The 23,881-nt window shown below is 42.7% G+C and overlaps 2 protein-coding genes across 2 annotated transcripts in view; one reads left to right on the top strand and one right to left on the bottom strand.

Annotated features, from left to right (window-relative positions):
- Trappc3l (trafficking protein particle complex subunit 3L) overlaps positions 1-23,881 on the top strand; it is a 46,589-nt gene that overhangs the window by 17,704 nt on the left and 5,004 nt on the right. The window lies entirely within an intron of this gene.
- On the bottom strand, positions 17,334-22,473 carry Calhm5 (calcium homeostasis modulator family member 5). The gene is made up of 2 exons (XM_051164279.1): positions 21,848-22,473; positions 17,334-18,428 (listed from the first exon to the last, which is right to left on the bottom strand). The coding sequence occupies exons 1-2, from the start codon at positions 22,385-22,387 to the stop codon at positions 18,039-18,041; spliced, it is 930 nt and encodes a 309-aa protein (XP_051020236.1). The 5' UTR covers positions 22,388-22,473; the 3' UTR covers positions 17,334-18,038.

Raw genomic sequence — 23,881 nt, 5'->3', positions numbered from 1 at the left:
TCCCTCACTGATTTAGACTGGGGACAGCACCATGGCCATAGACTGTGAAGCCAGTAGAAGTATGAAGATTGAGGCTACAAGCAGCAATGGAGCATTTGTTTGCATGCCTGAAGCCCTAACTCAAAACTCTACTGCCAGCAATAAATAAATAATAGGTTAAAATATAGGTCTTTACTCAGAAGCAGTTATTTCCTGCTTTAACGGAAGCATCAAAGTCTGACATTAGAAAGCATTTTTTGATGAAAGTGCCATGAAGCTGGGTGTGGTGGCGCACGTCTTTAATCCCAGCACTCGGGAGACAGAGGCAGGTGGATCGCTGTGAGTTCGAGGTTAGCCTGGTCTACAAAGAGAGTCCAGGACAGCCAAGGCTAACACAGAGAGACCCTATCTTGAAAACAACAACAACAACAACAACAACAACAACAAAAAAGAAAAACAAAAGTGCCACGGAATGGAAGGTCTCGGCATTCCTTGTTGAAATGCTAGGAGACAGGACACAAAATTATCCAATGGTCAACAAGAAATGCCAAACATTAAAAAAAAAAAAAAAAAAAAAAAAAGTAAGTATTATACAGGGATTAGTTACCAAGCAACCATGGTAGCTACAAAACATGCTCTAGGGGTAAGAAATAATATGTAAAGAAGCAACACAATTCGAAGGAAGAAAGCACAAAGGTCAAATCTGGTTGAAGGGGGAAAGATTCAGAGCTCAGAGCACGGACCGTAGAAAAGATTGCTGGGTATCCAGGCTGAGACTAATGAGAAACATGAATGAACACATGTCCACTCTAGATATCTTCCAAGCGAAACTTTGTGAACAAAGGAGTTTATTGGGCTTATATACAGGGGCATGAGTAAGAGGTTTCCCATAGGAGCAAGGGTGACTTGGGTACCTACATCATGGAAAAGCCCATGCCACCATGGCTGATGACTCACAAAGGCTGTATCACTGGAGCTCCCTGCAAGTCATGCAGGGAGCTACACCACTGAAGGATGCAGCCACCACACACATGATAGTTTCTGCGTGTGTGTGTGTGTGTGTGTGTAAAACTAGCCTGTAGGAAATCCTCCATGTGGTCTAAACAGTCTGGCTGAAGCTTGGACATTAGGAAGGGAGAACATCCCATGTTCTGCCAGTTACTAAAGTAGGTGCAAACCAAGAAAGGATGAGCCATAGCAGGTGTCTCTCCATTTGTCCCTATTGCATCTTCTACCTGTAATGGAAGGAAGCTCATGTGTTCTAAATGGAGAATCACAGAGCAGCTGAGAGTGGCTTTTGTCTTAAAACCAATGCAAAATGCGTGGGCCATTCTGATTATTAATATTTCTATAACCATTGCTATGGCATCTTCTTAGCTATGTGACCTTATGTTTGACTGCACCCCACCTGTTTGTTCACACCCTTGACTAGTTCATTCTTGTATGGGCAACTCAAGCTGGGTGGTCACAGGAGCTTAAGGAAGCTGCATTACCCCCTCTCCCTTTCCCAGAGCCTACCAATAAAAGCAAGTAGACTGAGGAGTAGTACTATTGTAAATCAGTAAACTTTTATTCAGAAATAAGTAATTTTATTGAGAAATTTGTCAAATACAGCCATTGCCTCTAGTCTTTATGAATTTCTTTTTTGTTTGTTTGTTTTGTTTTGTTTTTTGAGACAGGGTTTCTCTGTGCAGCATTAGCTGTCCTGGACTCACTTTGTAGACCAGGCTACCCTCGAACTCACAGCGACCCACCTCCCTCTGCCTCCCAAGTGCTGAGATTAAAGGCATGAGTCACCACTGTCTGAATTTCTTAACGCTAATAACTGATTTTCTAAATTGCTCTCGTGATTATTAATTCCAATGTCCACTTTATTACTGTTAGAGGTGCTACTACACAGCAGACCTGCTAGAGGCGCTACTACTTGTTTGAGTGGCAAAGAACTTTAGGATATTACAGACCAAATCTCTCTGTAAGCCCAAGGACATGACATGTAAGGCACAGTGGCAGCTACTGTTCGTAGCTAGTGTAGTATGAGCTCTGGGCTTAGACTTGATGACCGTGTGAAGGCATCGTAGAGTTTTACGTCATATTTCACCTTCTGCAGTACGTGTTGGTTTCATGGCCAAAGCGTGAAATCCAGTTTGTGGGGCAGGAGATACAGTGCCGAGACAAATAAGCACAGACCAGTCTTAGAAAGGAAAGGAAAGCCCTGATTTCATTCCTTAAATACATCTTTTATAAAAAGTGAGCAACATGAATATACATTTGTATCTATGATGGGTTTTTTTTTTTTCCTTTTTATTGATACTTTGTGAATTTCACACCATGCAACCCAATGGCACTCATTGCCCTGTTCCTTGAATCCACCCTTCACTCATGCAGCCTCCCTCCAAAAGAAAATTTTAAAACGAACAAATGAATAAAACAAAACATCTCATTGTGGAAGCTATAGTGTGTCACAGTGTGCCCCCACAGTACTCCCTTTTGGCTGCGCATCTTTACTTGCAAATGTTCATTGCAATGAGTCATTTGGTCTGGTTCGAGGCCTCTGGCCTCTGCTACACCGTCAATCCTCACAGGACTCCTCTCAGATATCCTGTTGTTGCCGTGTGTCACAGAGATTCTGCAGCTTTGGACCTGCAGGATTGGCCTTTTCACTACATGTTCTAGAAGTTCACCGATGAGGTAGATGCTAGTGTGGGTGGACCAACTTAAAGCCGTCGATGTGGGCCTGGGTGGTAACTGAATGGTTCAGCCTGCCAGCTCACCTGTGCTGGCAGCACCAAGGCGAGCTCTCCAGCACTGCCCCAGCCAGCTCAACCACTGCCACAGCTGGGAAGGAGCAGGGCCAGCTCTTCTGGCTCTAAGGTTTTAACCAGCCTGAGAAATACAGTTATTTTGCATTTGATCTTCCACAACTTTTTATTGATCAGTTTGCTTTGTATGCGTTTCAGTTCTCCATCTTACTGTAGTAACAGTGTCATGAGGAGAACAGAGACTGCTAGCACTGTGGTCAGGCTAATAGTCCCAGCTCCACAACAGGTCAAGGTGGGAGGATTCCCCTGAGTCAAGGAGGCTAGGCATCAACGTGAGATCCTGATCAAGGAGACTAGCTTCCCAAGTTAGGACGGTACATGTCAACTTTGTTTGATTTGGTACGTTACTGTATTGCCCAGTGATATTTCTAGGCAATTTCATTTCTCTATTATATGAGTCAGCTTCTTAAAGGGAGCAAGTTGTCCAACAGTGCTATTACTCCGCCTGCTACGCCACACATATAGACTTCATTAAGTGCTGTTAATGTGACTTCAGGAAAAAAAATTTAAATCACACATCTATGCAGTGTATATTTTTTTTCCTATTTTTTCCAGAAACTACAGAAAGAGATCTGTAGTCCACATCTGTCTATGTTGACGATTCCCACCCTTTCCTGTTCTGCCCTAATTCCTACCACATGTAGAAGAACCTTGTGATCTAAGCAATATTTGCACTATTGAAAACTCAGTGTCCCAGATAGATCTGGTAGCCACAGTAACAAACCACAAAAGCAAAACAGCAGAGTCAAGAAGAGGAAAGTACCTGACTCTCATTAAATAATAGACAGTGATTCATCTTGATAATTTCATCAAAATCTTTATTTTTACTGTTGCCTCTGCATATGAGTATGGGCAGTTTCAGAAGAGAAACATCCATCCCTCTACTCTGAGGTCAGCCACAATTACAAAATGTAAGCGCTAAACAAGTAATTAAGTAATTCCTAATTATATTTTTCATTATTATGAAAAATGTTTGAAATGCATCCTAAAATTTAACCTGGAGCCAAAATGCAATAGATAGACTCCCCCAGTTGCCAGAATTAGGGTTCATCATGGGATTTACTGAAGTATATTCTGGGATGTGATATTCAGGTCCCAAGAAGAAAAGACTTAGAAAATTGTTCAATCAGTCTCATCAGGCCTTTGCGGCCCCTGTTGCAATCTCTGTCCATTTTGGTGATTCCTCTCTTGCTTGCTTGTTTCTTCTTGCAGGTAGCTGCTAATATTTTGTTCTCTCCCTCTCCTGTTTGTCTGTCTGTCTGTCTGTCTGTCTGTCTCTCTCTCTCTCTCTCTCTGTGTGTCTCTCAATTCTTCTGTTGCTTCACAGGATCCTTTGTCTTGTAGATTTTGCCCAGAGAGAGAGAGAGAGAGAGAGAGAGAGAGAGAGAGAGAGCGCATTTGTGTGCACATGCACACACACAAACATGTGGCTGTCTGTCCGTGTGTCCTATGTGGAGGTTAGAGGACAACTTTAAAGAGCTGGTCCTCTCATCTCCTAGGAGTTCCAGGTGTTGAATTCAAGCACCTTGCTTGTTCAGCAAGAACCACTCTTTTCTCTTGGTATTGTCTGTCTTCTTCCAGTCAGCCACCCACTGTGACTTTCTCTGTGTATCACATGTGTGGAGATCTGAAAAGAATATTTCTAATCCACCCATTCAATTATGAGCTTCCTGGATAGTTTTTTATGCTAGGTCATCTCCAGATCCCTAGAGAAACAAGACTGCCTGCCAGGCCTTCAAATGCCCATAGGTGCCCATTAGCTATGACCACAGCGCCAGGGTCAGCAGGCAGAGCATAGCATCATGGGAACCCCTCACACTGCTTGGGTATTAAAAACATTCTGAGATTTAGAGTAAATCCTGCCTAGGAAACTAGTAAAATGTAACTCTTACTGCCTCAGAACCCTCTGCCCACCTTATTCATTCCAGACCCTGATGTTTCCTTTCTTTTTCCCAGAGGCTAGAATTTGCAGGGAACCTCGGTGTAGCAGGCTCCATTCGTACTTACCATGGGTATTGCAGTGCAGAGAACTGCCTTCCTTAAGTGTTTTGCAGATAAGAATCAAGTACGTAAACCTTAAAAAAGAAAAAATGCTTCTCCTGGAAAGCAGTCCAAGTGAAACCACATTGTTTGTTGAAAGTAAGTATTTGAGACTGTTTAGTGAGAGTAGGGCTGACATTTTCTCAGCATAGTAAATGCAAATTGATACTTTGAGAACAGAGAGGCAGACAGCTTCCTGAGGAAAGTGATGTTGTGATGCAGGACACAGCCTGGGTTTTCCTTTGAGTTTAGAAAGGAAGCAAGCATGCAAACTTATCCTAGTCCTCTAGTTCTTTCTTTTGTTTCTTTTTTCCCCTCAAATGTTTCCAGTCATTTCTGTGGGCATATTCTGTGTTTCTTCAAATTACGTTGCCTGAGGTGACCTGATTTTTTTTTTTTTTTTTAATGTGACTAGGAGAGCTGCCCGGGTAAAATGAATGTGAACTAGATTTCTCAAAAACAGAGACATCAACATATTTGAGGCCTATTTTTCTTTTTTGTAAAAAAAAAAAAAAAAAAAGCTTTTGTACTTTGTACTTCTGTATTTTACTTATTCTCCCTTCTACTTTTTCTTCTCCTTCTCCTCCTTCTTTTTGATTATATTTATTTTTCTAAACAATTTTTAATTATTTACCATAAAATATTTTTAAAATTATTCATCCCGAATGCTGCCATATTTCACACTTAGAGCTAGCTCCCTTATGATGCCCAGCACTACCTCTTGATGGTCTTTCTTTTATTTAAAAAAAAAAAAAATAGGACAGGAAGTTGTAGTTCCATTTTACAGCTTCTTTCTACTCTCTCCTAACTGCTTCCTTTGTATGCACACACACACACACACACACACACACACACACACACGTACACACATCGTGCACACACACATACTCATGCATATGCATACACACACGCACATGCACACATACGCACTGCACACACACTTTCTCTTACAACTTTTTTTAAAGGTGCATGCTAAGAAATATAGTCAGAGGGTACAGAGGAGACCCAGGAACCTGTACTCCAGGCACAGTGAAACCACGGAACTAGATCACTCCATGCGTAGAAAGAAATGTTTATTGGGGGACACAAACTGCTGGAGAAAAGCATGGTCATTTTTATGGGAACAGGTAGCAACAGGAAGAGGGGTGAAGGCCAGAAGAGACTAGGATTTGCGTGGGAACTTTGATCTGGTGCAGGTTGCTTGGGATAATTGGGAACCAGACGCCTTTTGTTGACGATTGGGGGTAGATAAGGAAAGTAATGGCCTGCCTCATGAGCTTCCCGAGGAAAGCTGAGCTTGAGTTTCTGTTTACCTGATTGCAGTCCTTCCATTTCCAAGCCAGGGTCCTGCTAGGGCAAGGCCCGGGCTGTCACCTAAGACATTGTCAGCAGCCCTGTCATCTGGGGCCACTTTGGACCTAACAGAAGCTTTTTGGTTCTGTGCCATTTGTTTCGGCTTTTCTCTGTTAAAATCTCTCACTGGACTGATATTTGCTGATAATTTTCCCAAAAGGTGATCTATTCCTGCTGCTGTTACTTCATCAGAGCTGCGAGCACATCGCGGTGCCTGCCTAGCTGTCAGCTTCTCCGGGTGACAGCGCCACCCCTGCCTTCTAGAAGAGCCTCTGACTCCACACATTACTACCCAGGACAGATAGAAACACAGCATTTCCACATAGCCTACTTTCCCATCTTGGGGACTCAATGCTCTATGAGGAACAACTTGTTCATGAGGAGGATGGGAGGAGGGTGTGTGAGTGAGGAAACCACTTGTTTCAGAGTTCACCCTGAGCCTTAAACTGTTTGGATACCTTGCCACTCTCTTATATGGGAATAATTGTTGGGAACTGCTGTTTCATAGGCTTCTCAGGCAACCAAAGATTGGAGTAGAAAAATGAGATCCTGGAATAATGCCAAGAATTCTGAGATGAAGACCCAGGCAGCCCTTACCGTGCATAAAGCTGAGGACTTGGGTGGGAAGGCCAAGCAGAAAGTCCATTTGCTAAAACAGAGAGTTTGGACAGATGTGGAGAACAAAGGCTCACCACACCTTGGGTGGAAACCGAAGGCCAGGCCAAAGAGAGCACTTCTCAGCACAGTGCCGACAAAGCAGGAATGAGGGCCAAAGTAGCACGGGTGCCACATTCTACGCCAGGACTGCATTCACCACGTCCTCTGATTCTTCAACTGGAAAAACTAGATGCTAATCAGATTACCTTTAAGCTTGACATCTTCTTTTGCCGAAGCTATTCGGCAAAGCCTAACTCACAGCCTAACACAGAAGCATAATGAACTGCTTTTGTTTCTTCTGTTTTTCTTCCTCTAACATATATTAAAATAAGTGGGAGCCCTCAGTAAATGGGAATTAAATTCCTCAGAAGTCACAGCCCAACACAGCACAGCATTCCAGAGAAGACTGGCATCAAAGTTAGCTGAATGCCAGACCATTTTCCTACCAAACGTTTTTGGGGCAGAGAAAAAAGGAGTAGAAATAAATTAAAAGGGAAGAAAAATTCTTTGTAGTCATAAAACTTTCAACATTTAAAGAAATGACAATATTACCGGCCAAACCAACTTATAAAATATTTTTAAAAATTGTTATTATTTAGACTAGAAATAGGATAGGTAGGCTATTAAAAAGAAGAAACTTGCAAAAATATGTATAACCACTTAAAAATTTCTCCCTTTCAGCAGAAAGAAACTGTAATATAATCTAATGCACACTTGGTACGTTCTTTTCTGCAGGGATGGATGGGTAGAAGAGATATGTTCTTGTAGAAGAGGAAATTGTTTCTTGTGGAAAGCATGTGTGTGCAGCCACTGACTTGGGAAGTCAGATTTGGGAAGAACCCAGAAGCCATATGAACAGCTTTTGTTAGGGTTCCAATATGAAGAAAAGGCGCCTTCAGGGAAATGACCCTTAAACTGTGATGATTATATTTCAGAACGATGTTTTTTCTTTAGTCACAGACAAGTCTCTGTTAAAGTTTGATTGACAGTGGGTTCAGAAAGTCCCTAAACAAAACCCCTGCATCCTTTCGCCTTATTAAGGGATGTCTGTCCTCCTCTTCTGTTTGTGATCAAGTTTTGTAGCAGTTAAGTCAGATGTCTTTCAGGCATCTTCTCCCTGTGGTACTACCACCAAATACTCAGAAGAGAAGTTTTAAATATTTCATGGTAGCGCATGTAAACTAGGCTGCCTCATTTTGCATAGATGCCTCTTGGTTTTATTCATTTATTTATTGTGCATATTGTATGACCATGTAGATGGATATGTATGCATATGAATGTGTGCATGCGTGTGTGTGTGTGTGTGTGTGTGTGTGTGTGTGTGTGTGTATGAAAACTTGTGCACCTGCAAGCATGCTAGTATAGGACAGAGGACAAACATCTGTCATTCCTTAAAAGTCACAAGCCTAGCTGGACATGGTGGCACACTGTCTTCATCCCAACACTCATGAGGCAGGAGGATCTTCAAGTCCAAGGCCCACCTGGTCTACAAAGTGAATTCCAAGACAACCAGGTTACACAGAGAAACCTTATCTTGGGGTGTGGGGGTGGACAAAATGAGCCATCAGCCTTGTTCTTCACAGAGGGTTTCTCATTGGCCTGAAGCTCACCAAGTAGGCTAGACTGGCTGGCCAGCAAGCCCCAGTGACCTCCCTGTGTCCACCTCCCCAGCTGTACAGTTAGAAGTGCATCACTATGTCTGGCATTTTATGTGAGTCCCTGGGCTCCAACTCGAGGCTTATTCTCAACTGAGCTAGCTCTCTAGCTCCAGGGTTTGGTTTTGTTATTTGTTTGTTTGTTTGTTTGTTTGTTTTTGGTAATGTTTAACTTCTCTCAATCAAACTCATAAAAACAACAACAAAAATCTACAGGGAAGTCAAATCATTCACCTCTAAGCCCATAGGTTTTCCCTTTGTTTGTTTTACATTGAGCCTGAGTTATAATTGATATAATTACAAAAAGTACCTGAACTTATTTAATGTAAGCTTTACAATGTGTGGGAGCCTTCATTAAGAAATTCAGAACCAAAGGATTGAATGCTTACATACTAATTAGAAAAAGGATAATATGTTGCCAAAGAGCAACTAAATTAACTGGGCAGGAAGCCTGGGAGACGAGAGTTGAGTTAATGAAGGCTGTGGAGAGTGTTCTCAGCCCCCACTTCCCATCCTACATGACAAGAATGGAATTGCTCCCTGTGGTATAGACAGAGAGCATCTTGTTTGGGGATCCCGTCACCTGCTTTTAAAAACAGCATGAAGGTCAAAGTGACCTCCTGATCCTGACATTTTGCAGGTGTCTTTAACTCAGGAGTAAAAAAAACCAAAGTAACACATTTAGAGAGTATGCCTTAGCCCCAAAACCTTTGAAACAAGCCTATTCCTGTAGCTTTGAGAGCATTTCATCAGTGTAGCTATTTACAGTGAATTTCTTTATTAAGGAATGGAAACTATGGAACAAATATTCTGGGAAACAAAATACTGCAAAGCTTTAGGGGTATCAGGACTCAGAGACATTGGTAAGGCCAATTGAATTCTGGGCCACCCCTGCCTGTCTGGATTTATAGGTCATTTCAAAAAGAAAACTTGGTCCAGACTTTCCCTGACCTCTCCCGAATCTCCAGGCAGCAGTCCTTTTCTATTGGCTCCATCAAGCCCCTGAGCATCCATCACAGAAAGTCCCACTCTCCAGGCTAACTGGACCAGTTGAGCCACGGTCTCTCAATAAGACCAATGTTATAGAACATTTTAAATGTTCCCTGCGTGTTTCTAATGAACATTCGCGTTTAGAGGAAGGGTTTAGAGCAAGTGTGTCCCATGTCACTGTGCAGCAACTACTGTGGGAGCGAGGTGGAACTCTCATGTCACGCCCATTAAACTCTTTAAATAAGATAAGACAGTAAAACAAGGTGCACTGGAGTAAAAAGAGAAAATATTCCAAAGATGTGAAACTGGTGAAAGAGCTCGGTTTATAAAAAGCACATTTTCTCCTGGTTGGGGAGGCGGGTTGTACTCAGGGGGAAGAAATCTTGCTCCAAAGACATGGAAACTGTTCAAACAGTAATTCCTAAATTTTCAAAAACTGCTTTGCTTCACATGCAGGGTCCGTGAACTCAGAGTTAGCCAACTGTTTAAGGAAGCAAATTTTTGTAAAGCCTTAGTCATTGTCTCTGGTGTTTCCGAATCCTGCCATGCAGATTCCAGCAAAGCCCTTGGGAGTGATAACCCTGTCCTGTTTAAACCATCAGCGCTTGTAGTTACTGAAGAAGCACATTTCTTTATGTTGACATTGAGGGCTCAGATGTTTTTACAGTGCAATCGGTCACCATTTCCCCAGACTTAGGCTCTATACTCTACCGAGGATGAATACGTTTGAAGTTTTGTCCTAACAGTCAGTTATATATTAACGCCAGGTTCTCATTTTATCCTCTTCTTTGAAGTGATCCAGCAAATGTAATTAGATGTGTTATTTTAAGTTTCTTCACTTTAATTTGTTTTCATTACAATTTATATGACATTAGAGGTTGTAAATACTTTCTTCTTGTATTGATATAGCCGCAGGTTTAGGAAATGATAAAAAGTGAGCTAGCTGGTCAGACAGATAATGATAGGTCTGTAAATTTTAAAGTTTAGGGAGAATTCTAAGCCTTTTATGGACTTCCTACCAATGAAAATTTTATCAATTGTCATTTTAGACTAAGAATAAACAAACCTAAACCATGGCCCCATTAATAGAGCTGAACAGAGTTGTGCCAAATGTCCAGATAGTGGGTGCAGAAGAGTCCAGTGTGCCGAACAGAGGCCTAGACACTCGAAGAAAAACATTTTATTTCCAGGAACACATTAGAAAGTCTGCTCACTGGGAACCCACGTACTACTGTGTACGATTTAAGGTGGCAGACTGAGAGATGTATGCATTCAGAATCTCCAAATTACAAATGAGAGCACATGCTTTTAAAGGAAGCAGCAGGAGAAGCCAGTGGCTTGATTAACCATGGCAACCTTTTTGAACTTTAATGTATTTTATAAAAAATGGAAATAGTAATACTCTTTCCCCCATGTTATGCTTGTGGAACTTAGGTGAAATTTAAAACAACAACAACGCTACAATATTAGCTACGGTTTTTAAATTAATTAATGAGACACCAACAGGAATGTAGCCGTAGTTTGGTTCTGAATCCAAAGGATGCAGTCCTTGAGAAGGAGAGAAGACAGGGGTATAAAGAGTGGACTCATCAAGTCAATTTTCTAAGCTTAAAATTAAAAAATGATTCTCCAGGAGAAAAGAACAGATCTTATAACAGAAACCTTTACCTATCCGAAAGCATATTTCGAAATATTATTAGTTGTTAAATATAAGCATACAGGCAATGTTGCGCTGTTAACGGGAACATAGCAGGTGTAGAGTCCTAGCATCTCTTTCGAGGCTATCCCCCCCCCCCGCGCCCCTGCCGCCCAGTTATCATGAAGAACTGTCTCCTAAAGGTTCCACCACTTTCCAACAACACCGTAAGCTGACAACTCACCTACAGGGCTCTTTAGAAGACAGTTCAGACCCAACTGCAAAGTCAAATAATCTAAATTGGAGTTTGGCTGGTCGATTACTTTATATTAACTACTTTGCTTTATTTTGCTAACATTCCCTATACACTAGTAGCTTTCTCTAAATGTTTAATTATCTTAGGGCTTCCTTTTTTCAGTTGCCAGTACCTCCCCACGTAGGACTGCGTGCTCGCTCTTACCTTGCATCACAAGATATCAAATGTCTGGTTTTGAGGATGTTAACATTAGATAAGTGGCTTCAAGTCACACAGGATTTGACTCTCTTCTTTCACCTAATAGTTTAGAATTTAATATTTATTGTCTACATCCATTATGTCCTTAGGAGTTGTAAAAGTCTCTTTTTCTAGTTCTGAAAATCTCTACAAGCAATAAAAAGATCAATAAGGAGCATAAAATGGCACAAAATAATAGCTTTCATCTACTCAAATAACAACCCCTTTCCAGAGATAATGGAAAGAGACACCACTGAGACTAGCAACAAAGAATACTGACAAATAAATTTTGCAAGAAACTTATGTTAGATAGCCTTTAAAACATTCCTAAAGCATCAAGAATATCTCTGAACCAATAGAAAGGCCCCCACGTTCTTGGATAGGTTGATATAACAAAGATGTCTGAGTGAGTAGGTCTGGGACAGAATCCAAAATTATGGATTCTATCTAGTCTCCTTTCCCAGAATAGCTGGCCCCACACTTGGATCTATCTCAAATTCTCAAAATGTAGGCATTGAACCAGTGATGTCAGCATTAGCAGAGAATCTGCTAGAAATGTCCCTAGACCTATTGACTCAGACACTCTGGAAAAGGAAGCCAGCGAGCTATATTTTACTAAGCCAGATGATTTCAACATGAGTCAAGTTTGAGAACTCTCTAAGCTCAAGTTTCACTTGCCTAGGAATCACCTATGTGTTTTCAGAGCCGACTTGGTCCAGCAGGTATGGAGTCTGGCTCTAAGTTCTAACAAGCTCCCCCTCATGCTCTGAGACAATGCACGGAGAAGCAAGATTTGAGGGCCAATCCATCTGTCTCCCGCTTACTCAAAACCAACCTACCCTGTAACCTCCCGACTCTTATTTTGACCCAGGTATCAACAACAAATAATAATTTAATGTACTACTTCTCCAATAGCATGTTTATTTTAAATGGAATTTAGCCCACAGCACTATGTTCTTTTCAGATATAATTTAACCAAAAAAATAGTTTGAAAACATACTTCAAACTTTGGTGGAAATATTTTGGATAAGCAGTAATTAGTGCTTATTAAATCATGACACATGAGTTATGGTGCTACTTGTAACCTAATGAAGAAAGTGTCACTAGCAAAGAAAAGGAGGACCTTTGTATAATTACACAGAGAACTACCTTTTTTCTTAATGTTTAAAAAATAGATTTTATGGGGTTTTTTAAGTTCATACTATACATTGTTTCAGGTGGCCTTCTAATTTAGTGACTTTATACAATAAGTGTTTACCGAAGGTCATGGTGTTTCTGGGTGAGAAATCCAAAAAGGACACAGCCTCATATGGATTAGCTCAACGGTGTAGGAATGGCTTATCCTCATTAGATGAGGGTCTCACACTGCGGACCTTTCAAAGCTTCCTGGTCCTTTTTCATGCTATGCCTGCCATATTAGGACCAGGCTTTAAAAAAGTGTCTCTTCACCCCCAGGCTTGCCAGCCAGCCTTCAGTGTTTGGAACAATTGGGGCTGTTAGGTTGCTTCGCTCCTTCCCTCGCCTCCTCCACCTTCTCCTCTCCCTTTGCTTCTGTCTCTACCCTTCCCTAAACTTGGACTTCTTGCTTGATATCCAGTGTTAGCAGAACATTGGACATTGCAAAACATCGACGAACATGCTGTAACACCTCGTTTGATCCAGGTTCATATTCCATTGTATTTTTGTTGTTCTTACTGTTGCTGTTCGCTTAAGTCTGAGGATCAGGGAGATTCATCTTTTGTCGGGAGTTAATTCTATTTCATTCACCAATGTATGATGGTTGATTTTTGGGTGACAACCTGATTAGATTAATACTTATTTAGTAAATCCCTATTTGGGAGTATGTCTATGAGGGTGTTTCTGGGTGTGACCTAGTATTTGAATCAGTCAACTGGGTAGGAAAGTCCACCCTCACCTAATGTGAGTGGGCACCGTGTAAGTGTACTGGTGGCCTGGAGAACCCAAGAAAGACAGATCAGGTGTGGATTTCCATATTCCCCCCCCCCCTTAATTAGGTTACAATCTCTCTTTCCTCATCATTATCTTCTGTCCTCTTTGTCATTACCCACTCCCCATTCTTCCCACTGTTCCTGAAGAGTAGGTGTATCTGTCTTCTGCCCTTCAATATGAGTATTACAGAGTCTCTGTCCTTTGGCCTCAAAGTGAGTTGTAACACTGGCTTCTCTAGTTCTTGAGCCTTTGGAATTGAGCTGAACCATATTACTATTTCCCTAATTCTCCAGCTTGTAAACGGACTGTAAGGAGACTCTCCAGCCTTCTTAATTGTATAAGCTAATTGCCACAGCAAACACCTCCTCATATATCTGCATGTATGTGTACGGATGCTACCGGTTCTGTTTCACTGAAGAACCCCAGTTAACAAACACTCTGATATTTAGATTTTGTAAAAATGAGGTTTATATGCACCAGAACTGAGCCAAAATTGACTTGGCTAGAACTGTGCACTTCCAAGAAACAAAACAAAGAAAACTAGGTGTGGTGATGCAGGTCTTCAATCCCAGAACTCATAGAATCAGGAGTTCAAGGCCATCTTTGGTTACAAGGTGACATAGTGACTTTTAGGCTGACCTGGGCTATATAGCACAAATAAACAGTTATTCTTTTTCCTACCTATTTATTTAATGGTATTACACTGGCAACTTAAAATTGCACAGTGCACACTGGCAAATAGTTCTAATCAGGGCTTTTCCCCTACCTGGAGACACAGGTCTGGTTATGAAAGCCTGACAGTATCACAACTTCAGGACTTACCATTTCCATGAATTCCCTGGAAACAGCCATGTGGGTACTTTTCAAAGTTCCAAGGTCCAGGTTCCAATAGGAAAAATTATATCATGGTATGTGGCATGGATCAGACGGTGAGATTTTTCAAACCCTCAGATTATTGCAAAGCACAGGCAAGATTGAGACACACTGACATACAGACCCTTGGGTCCAGCCCAACATTCTGATCTCTTAATTTATTTTCTTAATGATTTTGGGATAATAAAAGAGACAGAGCCTAGTCTTACTCATAAGGAAACTAAATATCCTCTGCTTGTACAACAGAAGACAAAGAGGGAATGTCACACAAGCTCCCTAAGATTCCTTCTAGGGAGCCCCACCTGCAATAACAAACTACCCACAGTTGTAAGGCTCTCTATTCAGACCAACCTGTTTCCCCACCTCCAGAGAACTGCACCCTCTGGACACCAAAGAACCGATACCAATTTGCTCTCCTTGTCTCCATCCGCCCCCTCCAAGGCTGCTGAGGGGATAGATAAGGTGTCTTGAGCTTGTTTACATCCTGCATAAAACACCACTCCACAGGAATCAGACCAGGAGTCAGGAGTCAGGAAGAGAACCTGACTCATCTCAAGGTGACTTGTTCAGAATAGGAGTGGCAGTTTCTCTCCCTCCTTACTAAGCAAAAAGTACAGGCTGCTGGCTCGTCAGCTTGGAGATCCTCGAATGCAGCATCCTTAACCCTGAGTATAGGCTGGTTGATTATAGAAGGGCCCTGAGGTAGAGGGAGGCAAAGATAATGCCCCAGTGATTTTGCCTCACTCCTTGACCTCCTGCACCTAAGCTACTTTTGTAAAACTGCTGCCTCTGCCTCTGGCCCAACCCAAGAGATGCAAGGCTATTGGCTGGGTCCCATCTGCTTCCTAGGTATCAGTAAACATGTGGAGATGGACAAGCTCCTAATCAAGAAAGGACTGAGGAAAGATGCTCTTTTTTTTTTTTTTAACTTTTGTTTATCCTCGTTTTGACACCTCTGCCTTGTCTCATCCCTGTATCCTCAAACCCAACACACACTCCCAATACTGCTCCTCTGAAATCTGAAGGGTGTTGTTTTTTAATCCTTCCATATTGACGCTCTTAGCCTACAAGGGTGGGTGTCTTCCTTCATGCTGATAAATCCCCCAATGTAAATTGAGTGTCCTATAATTCACATCATTTCTGCAGTTATACATGTCTCCCACGCAGGCTTAGAACCCATTTCCCAAGAACTTTTCCTGACATTGGATGCCATTCGTGAGCAGAAGACTCCCAGGCTACTTGTGCAGGGTGCAGCTACCAGTTAAAGGTTTTCCTGTCTCTTTCTTCATGCTGGTTTATTCACTTAGAGTTGCCCATAAGACTCAGGAAAGCACCATACTGATTATTATTATGTGTTTGGATTTTTTTCTAGTACTTTTGGTATATGTGTGTATATGTCTATGTGTGTGAGTGTGTATGTGGAGTGTTTATGTGTGAATGTGTGTGTGCATGTGTATGCATGTATATGAGTGTGTGAAGTAGTGTGTGTGTATATGTGTGTATGCATGTGTATGTGTGTATATGAGTGTGTGGAGTATTATGTGTACACATGTGTATGAGTGTGTGTATGGACATACATGTGTACTTACAAGTATGTATGTGGTGTGTGTATTTCTGCGTATGAGTATGGCATGTATATGTGTATATATAAGTGAGTGCTGATTGTGGTGATGTGTGCACATGCACGTGTGTGTGAATGAGTGTGTGTGTGTGTGTGTGTGTGTGTGTGTGTGTGTGTGTGTGTGTCCTGACTGCCCAGCCAGTCCTGGTGCATGAACTTAATAGTTGATAACATCATGTTGTGATGTCAAAAAGGTTGAACATTCCTGCCAGGATCAAATCAATGTCCAATCCCTGTCTCTACACTTCAAAGGTCAGAGGATGAGGCAGAAACTTTTGGCCTCTCGTCAAATAGTTGTTCCTGGCTGCCAATCTCATCTTCAGCTCTGCACGCATTATCTCATTAAAAAAGGACAAATGGTAAGAGTTCCAAGGGTTCTAGAAGCTTTGTGCCAAGGATAAATACAAAGGCAAACATTTCTCATTATAAATCACAATCTTAAGATTTTTCTGGGGGTCTTGGACCTGTAGGATTCTCCCACAGTTTCTCATCAACTTCTATGTTAATGAAGAGCGAAGATGACGCCATCTTAAACCTGGGATTCGGAGAGCTAGTGATATAAGGTGTGAGTGAGCGACAATGCCAAATGTGGATACTGTGCCTTAAGTGTAGATTAGCTCAGAGATTTCTCTCTCTCTCTCTCTCTCTCTCTCTCTCTCTCTCTCTCTCTCTCTCTCTCTCTCTCTCTCTCTCTCACACACACACACACACACACACACACACACAGAGTAAATATTACATAGTAACACATTATTTCTGATAAGGATAAAATAAGAACACAATTTTATGCTGGGACTACTATGGACCATCTCTCAAGTCAAGTTATTACCAATCTATTCTATAGTATGCTTATATCTCTCTAAAATTCATCTAATGAAACCTAACCTCAATGGTGATGTCATTAGGAGGCGGGTCTTTGTGGGGTCACTAGATTAATGGGGCAGAGCCTGCAGCACAGCCTGAGCTCCCTCAAAAAGTTGCCCCATGAGGTCTATTTGCCCTTTTTACCCCATGACTCACAGTAGGGCATAAGCAATCAGCAATCTGAAGAAAAGTTCTCACTAAGCCCTGCCTGAGCTACACTCTGACCTCAGAATATTTAGCCTCCCAAATTGTGAGAACTAGTGTTTTTGCAAGCCACCCAGTCTGTGACATTTTGTTCTAGAAGCCCAAGGAAACTAAGACATATCCACAACATAGCAGGAATAGTGCCCTGGACCCAAAATTTTAGTAAAAGTGATTTTAAATTTAAAAGCAGAAAAAAAAAATGGAATTTTTAATTGAGAAAAGTGTTTTAATATACAATGTTAATGGATTTGTCTTCATATCAATGCAGTCTTATATGTGTGTCTTTTGTGATTGTCTTTTGAATGTAGAGATTGACCTATGGAGGCATAAGTGCCTCCTACTCACAGCAGGCATGAGGTCACCTTGCCCCTAGCGGCAGGCTTTCAGAATTTGGGGAAAATGTGGCACATTATATTCTTTCAGTCAGTGACTCTGGAGAATGGAGGTATTCTGTAGAAAGAGATGCTAGCTAAATGTTACAGTTCCTCTCATCTTGAAAGGCATTGGATATATGTTTCTGAAAGGGTCCCAGCTGGGTACTCTGCAGGTGGCCACTGTGCACAGATCTGTTCTCTAATACCACGGCCAGATACTTCCAAAGAGTGATAGGCCACTTTGCCAGACTCTGGAGGCTGAATCATAAAATCTTAGAGCTTGGAGCAACTATTGGACCTCCTGGACCCAACTCTCCACTGACTCAAAGTGTCTTGGTCATCGCTCAGCATCCATTGGAGCAGTTCTAGACATAGCACCGCGAGGCTTCAGAACAGTTTCAGACCATGCTACTGCCTCCCAAAGTAGCTCTGATGCTGAGAAAGTGCAGAGATGCAAGTTGTTGCGCAGACAGCAAGAGACTCTGAACAGGTGTACCAACCGGACCCTTGAGCCAGTGATGGAGGATGATTCACAGACTCTGGGCGGTACCCACAAGGATCATTGTTGTCTCTTCTTCTTGGGCGGTTTGCTCCAGACCATCATCTACAACCTTGTGAAGGGTACTGTAGTGTTCCCGGTCTTGGTGGAATGAATGCAGCTCGGATGCAGCCTCCCAGGCAGCAAAAGAGGGCATGGGAAAGGGATCTGGACTCTTGTTTTCAAAAAAGCATTTGAGGTTCCTCTCACTCAGCTTGTTGGCACATTCCAGGAGTTTGTTTTCCAACTGTTCCTTCTCCCTCTGTGCGTACGTCTTCCAAAAACTCAGCTGCAGGTAGCTGACTTGAGATCGGCAGCGTCCATAACAAGTGGTCAGCAGAGAGAAGAAGGATGCTGAACAAATCAGGCACCATCCTAGAATCTTAGGATGAAAGCAATATTGAGGACACAGAAAAGCAAGACAGCACCTCAGGGCACTGGATAATATCACAGGACAGTATACAGCTATATACCATAGTCATTACTACTGCCTCATTTGAAATTATTCATCTTACCTTTAAGTGCTCTTTGACGGTCAACATAAGGAGAGAGTCAACCAACTACCCATCCTTCTACCCAATGTTGTTGCTAAGCAAAAGAATAACTAGAAGGCTGACAATGGAAACAGTGACTGTTCAATAACTTACTGCCGAAGCACTTTGAGACAGTATTAGGAGAAGGAAGAATTTTTTCTAACGAGTCACGGTGGTCATACAAATGCATGATCAGTTTGCTAGCCAGGTGTTCAAGCACCGATCAGTGCATGCACGCACTGCTGACTAATTCATCCCACGTGACTTTGGAGAGAGCAGCCACCACTCTGTGGGTCCCTGAATTCATTTCTCACAGTAAAGAAAGAAAAAACATAATACAGTAAAGAGCAGAAGCTGTAAGGACTTAAAGCCTTTTTAAATACTAAAAGAGAGGAAGGAGGGTGCAGGGGCAGTGAGTCATTCCAAACTTTGAGGAATATTTGTCCTTAATTTCTAAAGTTAGAAAGAGCAAACTCTTTTCTAAATATGAATGATCTTTTTTATTTTTACTTTATTTTTTTAATAAATTTATTCTTGTTACATCTCAATGGTTATCCCATCCCTTGTATCCTCCCATTCTTCCCTCCCTCCCATTTTCCCCTTATTCCCCTCCCCTATGACTGTGACTGAGGGGGGTTTCCTCCCCCTGTATATGCTCATAGGGTATCAAGTCTCTTCTTTGTAACCTGCTATCCTTCCTCTGAGTGCCACCAGGTCTCCCCCTCCAGGGGACATGGTCACATATGAGGCACCAGCATCTATAGTTAACATATCTTCTAAATTTGTTTCTCCAGTTTAACTTTTCATAATTTGAATTAATTTTATGTTCGAGTAACAGATTTCTTGAAAGCACCTCCTGATTCCAGTTCAAAGGACCCTTAGCCAACAGGCTCAGTCAAGAACAAAAAAAACAGTAATTTGTAAATGGGTGTGCTCAGACCATCACTTTAGCTTTCACTCAGTGGGTCCCAAACTCTAGACCAGAAGTGGGGATACTAAAAGGGTCTCCCCTTGACATAAATGTCATTTCTGAGTTGGCATTCCTCAAGTGTGACACCTAAATTTCTCCTCACCGTAGGTTGGTGTTCACTGTGGCTCAGGCTCTGTTGTAATATTAAGGTCCCCCATCTCAGAAGGTATTTTGGGAGGAGCTGCGCAAGAAGCTCATCAGCTCTTCCTGTTACCTCCCAGTTGTCAGGTGTTTCTGTTCGACGATAGCCAGGTGAGGCACCGTCGCTGCCATGTGTGAGCACTTCAGCTCTCCTTCAGCCGCTAATGGGCTTGTGGTTGGGCCCCTGTGTAGAAGCTGTCTCCACTCTACGTGAGCTAATCCCAACGAGTTAGAAACTGTTGGATCAGCTTCAGATCTCCCTCTGTTGCCTTCTCTCCTGACTGCTGAGTTTTGTCCTCCTTGACCAACAGCACCCAGGACTCCAGCTACAACGGGCTGATTGTGCCCAGCCCTGCCCCTGATTGTCTCCTGTCTGTCTCATTCCAGGTCCTGGCAGTTTTCCCCTTACCTTGGAATCCTTGAGAAGGCTCTAGAAGCTTTATGCCTACTTATGCCTCATTCTCTCTAAATAACTTTCCACAGTAGGTGTTATCATCGTTTCCCCCCTCTACCCCATTGTGAGAAAACTGGGGTTCAGAGTTCTGTATCACTGAGCCGGGCAGTGGCAGTGGCAGGATTCAATGTCAGCTGACTCCAAGGCTGAGCGCTTTCCACTACCCCATTCTGCCGTTCGTAAGAACGGAGAGTCATTCAGCTGGGCTTCTTGTTGCTCTGCCTCGCCCATGAATGAATGCACTTTTCCACCTCTGCCCACATGCCCAATTATTGTTTTGGACTGTGTGATTCCAGCTGCCATCTGAACCTCATGGTTAGCGCCCGCTATTGCCACATCTCCCTTCATCCACATCTCTTGGGCATCCTCCTGTAGGTCCTTCTCATTCTACTGAAAAGTCAACAGGTCACTGTGGCCAACCTAAGCCGTGACCAGATGTGCCTACTTTCTGTGGGCTCATAATTAAGGAAGAGCTGACACAGTGGTGAGTGTTTGGGGTTGGCACTGGCTGAATGGAGCCTGGTGCCTGCCGAGGTAAACCATGTGTCACTCACACTATCATAACATTAGTAATTAATGCCTTCCCTCAACAAAAGACGAAAAGCACTCAGGAGTGTGGCAACAAAGGAGTTGATTTAGTGACATTCTCTGGCTTATTGATTTACAAAGAATATATCTTTGCTGTTAACCATTTTAGGTTGTAGGAGCAGATTTTGTTTTGATGTGTTTGTTGTCAGGGCAAGTCCTTGCTAAAACTTAAAATTGTCATGTGCCCGCACGTTTACCCAGAAGCCAACAGTATTCCTGAGAAAGGATGAGTCGGCTTGTGCCTACTACCTCACTTGCCCTCAGAAATAGGAAATGGATTTCCTCTCAAGGCCAGGCCAGGAATGAGCCCCGAGATCTGTGCACATTCAGATACCTGGCAAGATGACAAGTCCCTCCCTTGTATTGGTTACCGGAGGCTGTAAATTACTGCCCACCAAGTAAAACGATGCTCCAAACTCCGAGCTTCTGAATTAGTGTGAGAACTTCTGTAGCTGTACAGCACAGAAACTCAAAGCCCTAATCTCCCTAGGCAACATGGCCACTCTTCACTGAAGGCCATTTGAAGGTGCTCATCCCTGCTTCATCTGAGAAACTCTGGGCCCTGACAGCTTTAGCCCATAGGGATACCAGTCGCCACAGTGGTTACTCAAGGGGATCTCCATGCTAATTACATCACATGCCACTTTGAAGAGTAGTGGCTCAGCTATATTTTAGTGGATGAATAAGATGTGTTTGTGGTTTTTTGTTTTGTTTTGTTTTTGTGTTGAGATAGCGGCTTGAAAATAAATAATTGATAGGAGGCAGTAATGCTTATTTACAGCTCAGGGTTAGCACTCAGTGCATGATTCTCTGTTCTGCATTATTTACAAAGTCAACCCAGAGAGATGGGTTTGAGCACTTAAGTATTTACATATGCATAACCCAGAGGGTATTCTCTTTTGGGAAATGGAGACGGCACAATCCAATCAGCAATTTTCCTAAGCCATCCTGTCCCTAAAAAGCTTTTCCTCGGATTGTCTTACTGCTGTGTCATGTTCCAATTTCCACTTAGTGTCAAAATATTCTGGCATCTCTCAGACCCTGACCTGGCTGCAAGGAAGACAGAGAGACATCTCCAAGCTCACACTGGCAGCTAAAGGCATGTTTGTCCTTACCTGAGACTGGGCTTGCAGGGAGAGCTTCACCTCCTCATTGTCCACCGGTGTCATGCTACTTTTGCCACAGGAGACTTTATAAAGTTCTTCCAAGCACTCTTTGGGCTTGCCCTTGCAAATCAGGTCCAGGAGCCTTGTGCTTCTTGTCCCGCTCATAGCACATTCATAAAACGTCCCATTAAGCAAAGCCACGGAGAGCCACATCACTGGGGCCACCAGTGAACTCAGTGTGATGTGACCCAGGACGTAGAAGAAGCGGCAGGATTGTCTCCTGGGAAAGATTTTTTTGGGGTTCATACAGCAGCCAGTGAAGAGCCTCCATGCCTTGTTATTCAGAAAGAATCCAAGGATGAGTAACACCCAGGCAGGGGCAAAAAGGAAAACCAGCCCGTACACTGTATTCTCAGTGCTGCAGGGGCACTTAAACGCCACTAGTGAGAAGAGACGCTCGCTCCCCAGGGTGAGCAAAGCCATGAAGCTGTAGCCAATAGCGGTTTTTTGGTTAAGAAAGAATTTCAAAATGCTCTGAAAAGCATCCATGTTGGAGACACACGAAGAGGGAAAGACGTTTGCCTTGGTTCTAAGACAGCAACTGTGGCTCCGGCTGAGGGTGGAGCTCTTTTGAAACAACAGTCCTCCTCTGTCTGCATCCAGCCAGATAAGGAAACAATGTCATTCCCCAGGAATGCTTATTTCCCAACAATGTTCAGATAATGCCTCCTACTGGTGGACGCTGACATTCGAGGGCAGCCAAAACCACTGAAAACTAAATGCGAAGGACACAGGTTTCCCTTAACATTCTTTCCATGTGCTTCTGATTGCGAATGGAAAGTTCTCTTACCAATTCTAGCACAGAAATTTTCTAGCGGGAGGCTCAGCACGAGCGAAAATGGGGTTCAGCCATTGACGTTTGGCAAAATCCAGTCTCCAAATCCAGCGTTTCATGATAGGTTTCTTCTCTTGTTCTGTAGACATGGGGTCTGGCTTCCTGAAAGGGTTTTCATTAAAGACTTAAAACATAGTTCAGGGGTTGGGATTATGGGAATTTATATGGGAAGTTTAATAACTGCTGGGGCTTCTAGAGAAAAAGAGGGGTCCTCTTTTCTCTCCCTATAACCTCATGATTCGTATCCTGATCCTTCTAAAGCAGATTCGGAGTCTGCAGGATTAGGATTTCTGCGTGGCTCCCAACTGCCCACCCCTTGGGCGATGCGGATTTTCCCTGGACCCCAGCATTGTGCTTCGTGCCAGGACATGTTTCTGTCTACAGTGTCTCCTGCCTCTTCTTCATCCCAATGTGCACATGTAGCAAATCCTAGCTCATCCCAGGCTCGTGTATTCTAGGCCTAAACGTGGTGTCAAACGTAGATCGTAAACTCACCCGGTAGTTCGATTTGCAAGTGGCTGTTAAATTTGTACCACAGTAGGTCCTTGAAGAGAAAAGCAGTTCTTTATAGGTGTCTGTTAAATGAACCAGTGAACAAATGAACAAACTCTTTTTTTTGTACTTCAAATTATAAGTAATTGAAGAAGATTGCTTCCATTTCTCTCCTACACTGTGTTTAATTTTAAAATTAAATTAATTAAGGCCTTGGAATGATGGCAACACATCAAGCTATTAATAAGCTTTAAAAGCTTGGTTTAGGTGTTTTGTGAAAAGAATTTGCCCTGGATTAGGAGCCAAAGAACTAAAAGGTTACAGTCCTCCCTGTCTTTTTTTTTTTTTTTTTTTTTAACTTCTCTGCATACCAGGTCACACACTTGTGAAAGTTGTGCTTTAAAAGAAATTGCAGGGTCAGTTGAGACGCCTGGTGGGTTAAGGTGCTTTCCACTAAGCCTGACCATCTGAATTCTCTCCTCAGGACCCACGTGGTACAAGGGGAGAACCAGCTCCTCATTTTCCTCTTAACTGTGTGCCCTCCTCATACTCAAACAGAAATAAACAAAGACAAGTGTGAATACAGACACCCTGACTGCAGACTCTGCCTGGCAAGCCTGACAATCAATGGGCTGCGATGCCTAGAATAGGCTATT

This window comes from Acomys russatus, chromosome 21, assembly GCF_903995435.1.
Source record: "Acomys russatus chromosome 21, mAcoRus1.1, whole genome shotgun sequence".
Taxonomy (NCBI): domain Eukaryota; kingdom Metazoa; phylum Chordata; class Mammalia; order Rodentia; family Muridae; genus Acomys; species Acomys russatus.
The sequence above is the reverse complement of the archived record's forward strand: the minus strand, read 5'-3'. Positions and strand labels throughout refer to the sequence as shown.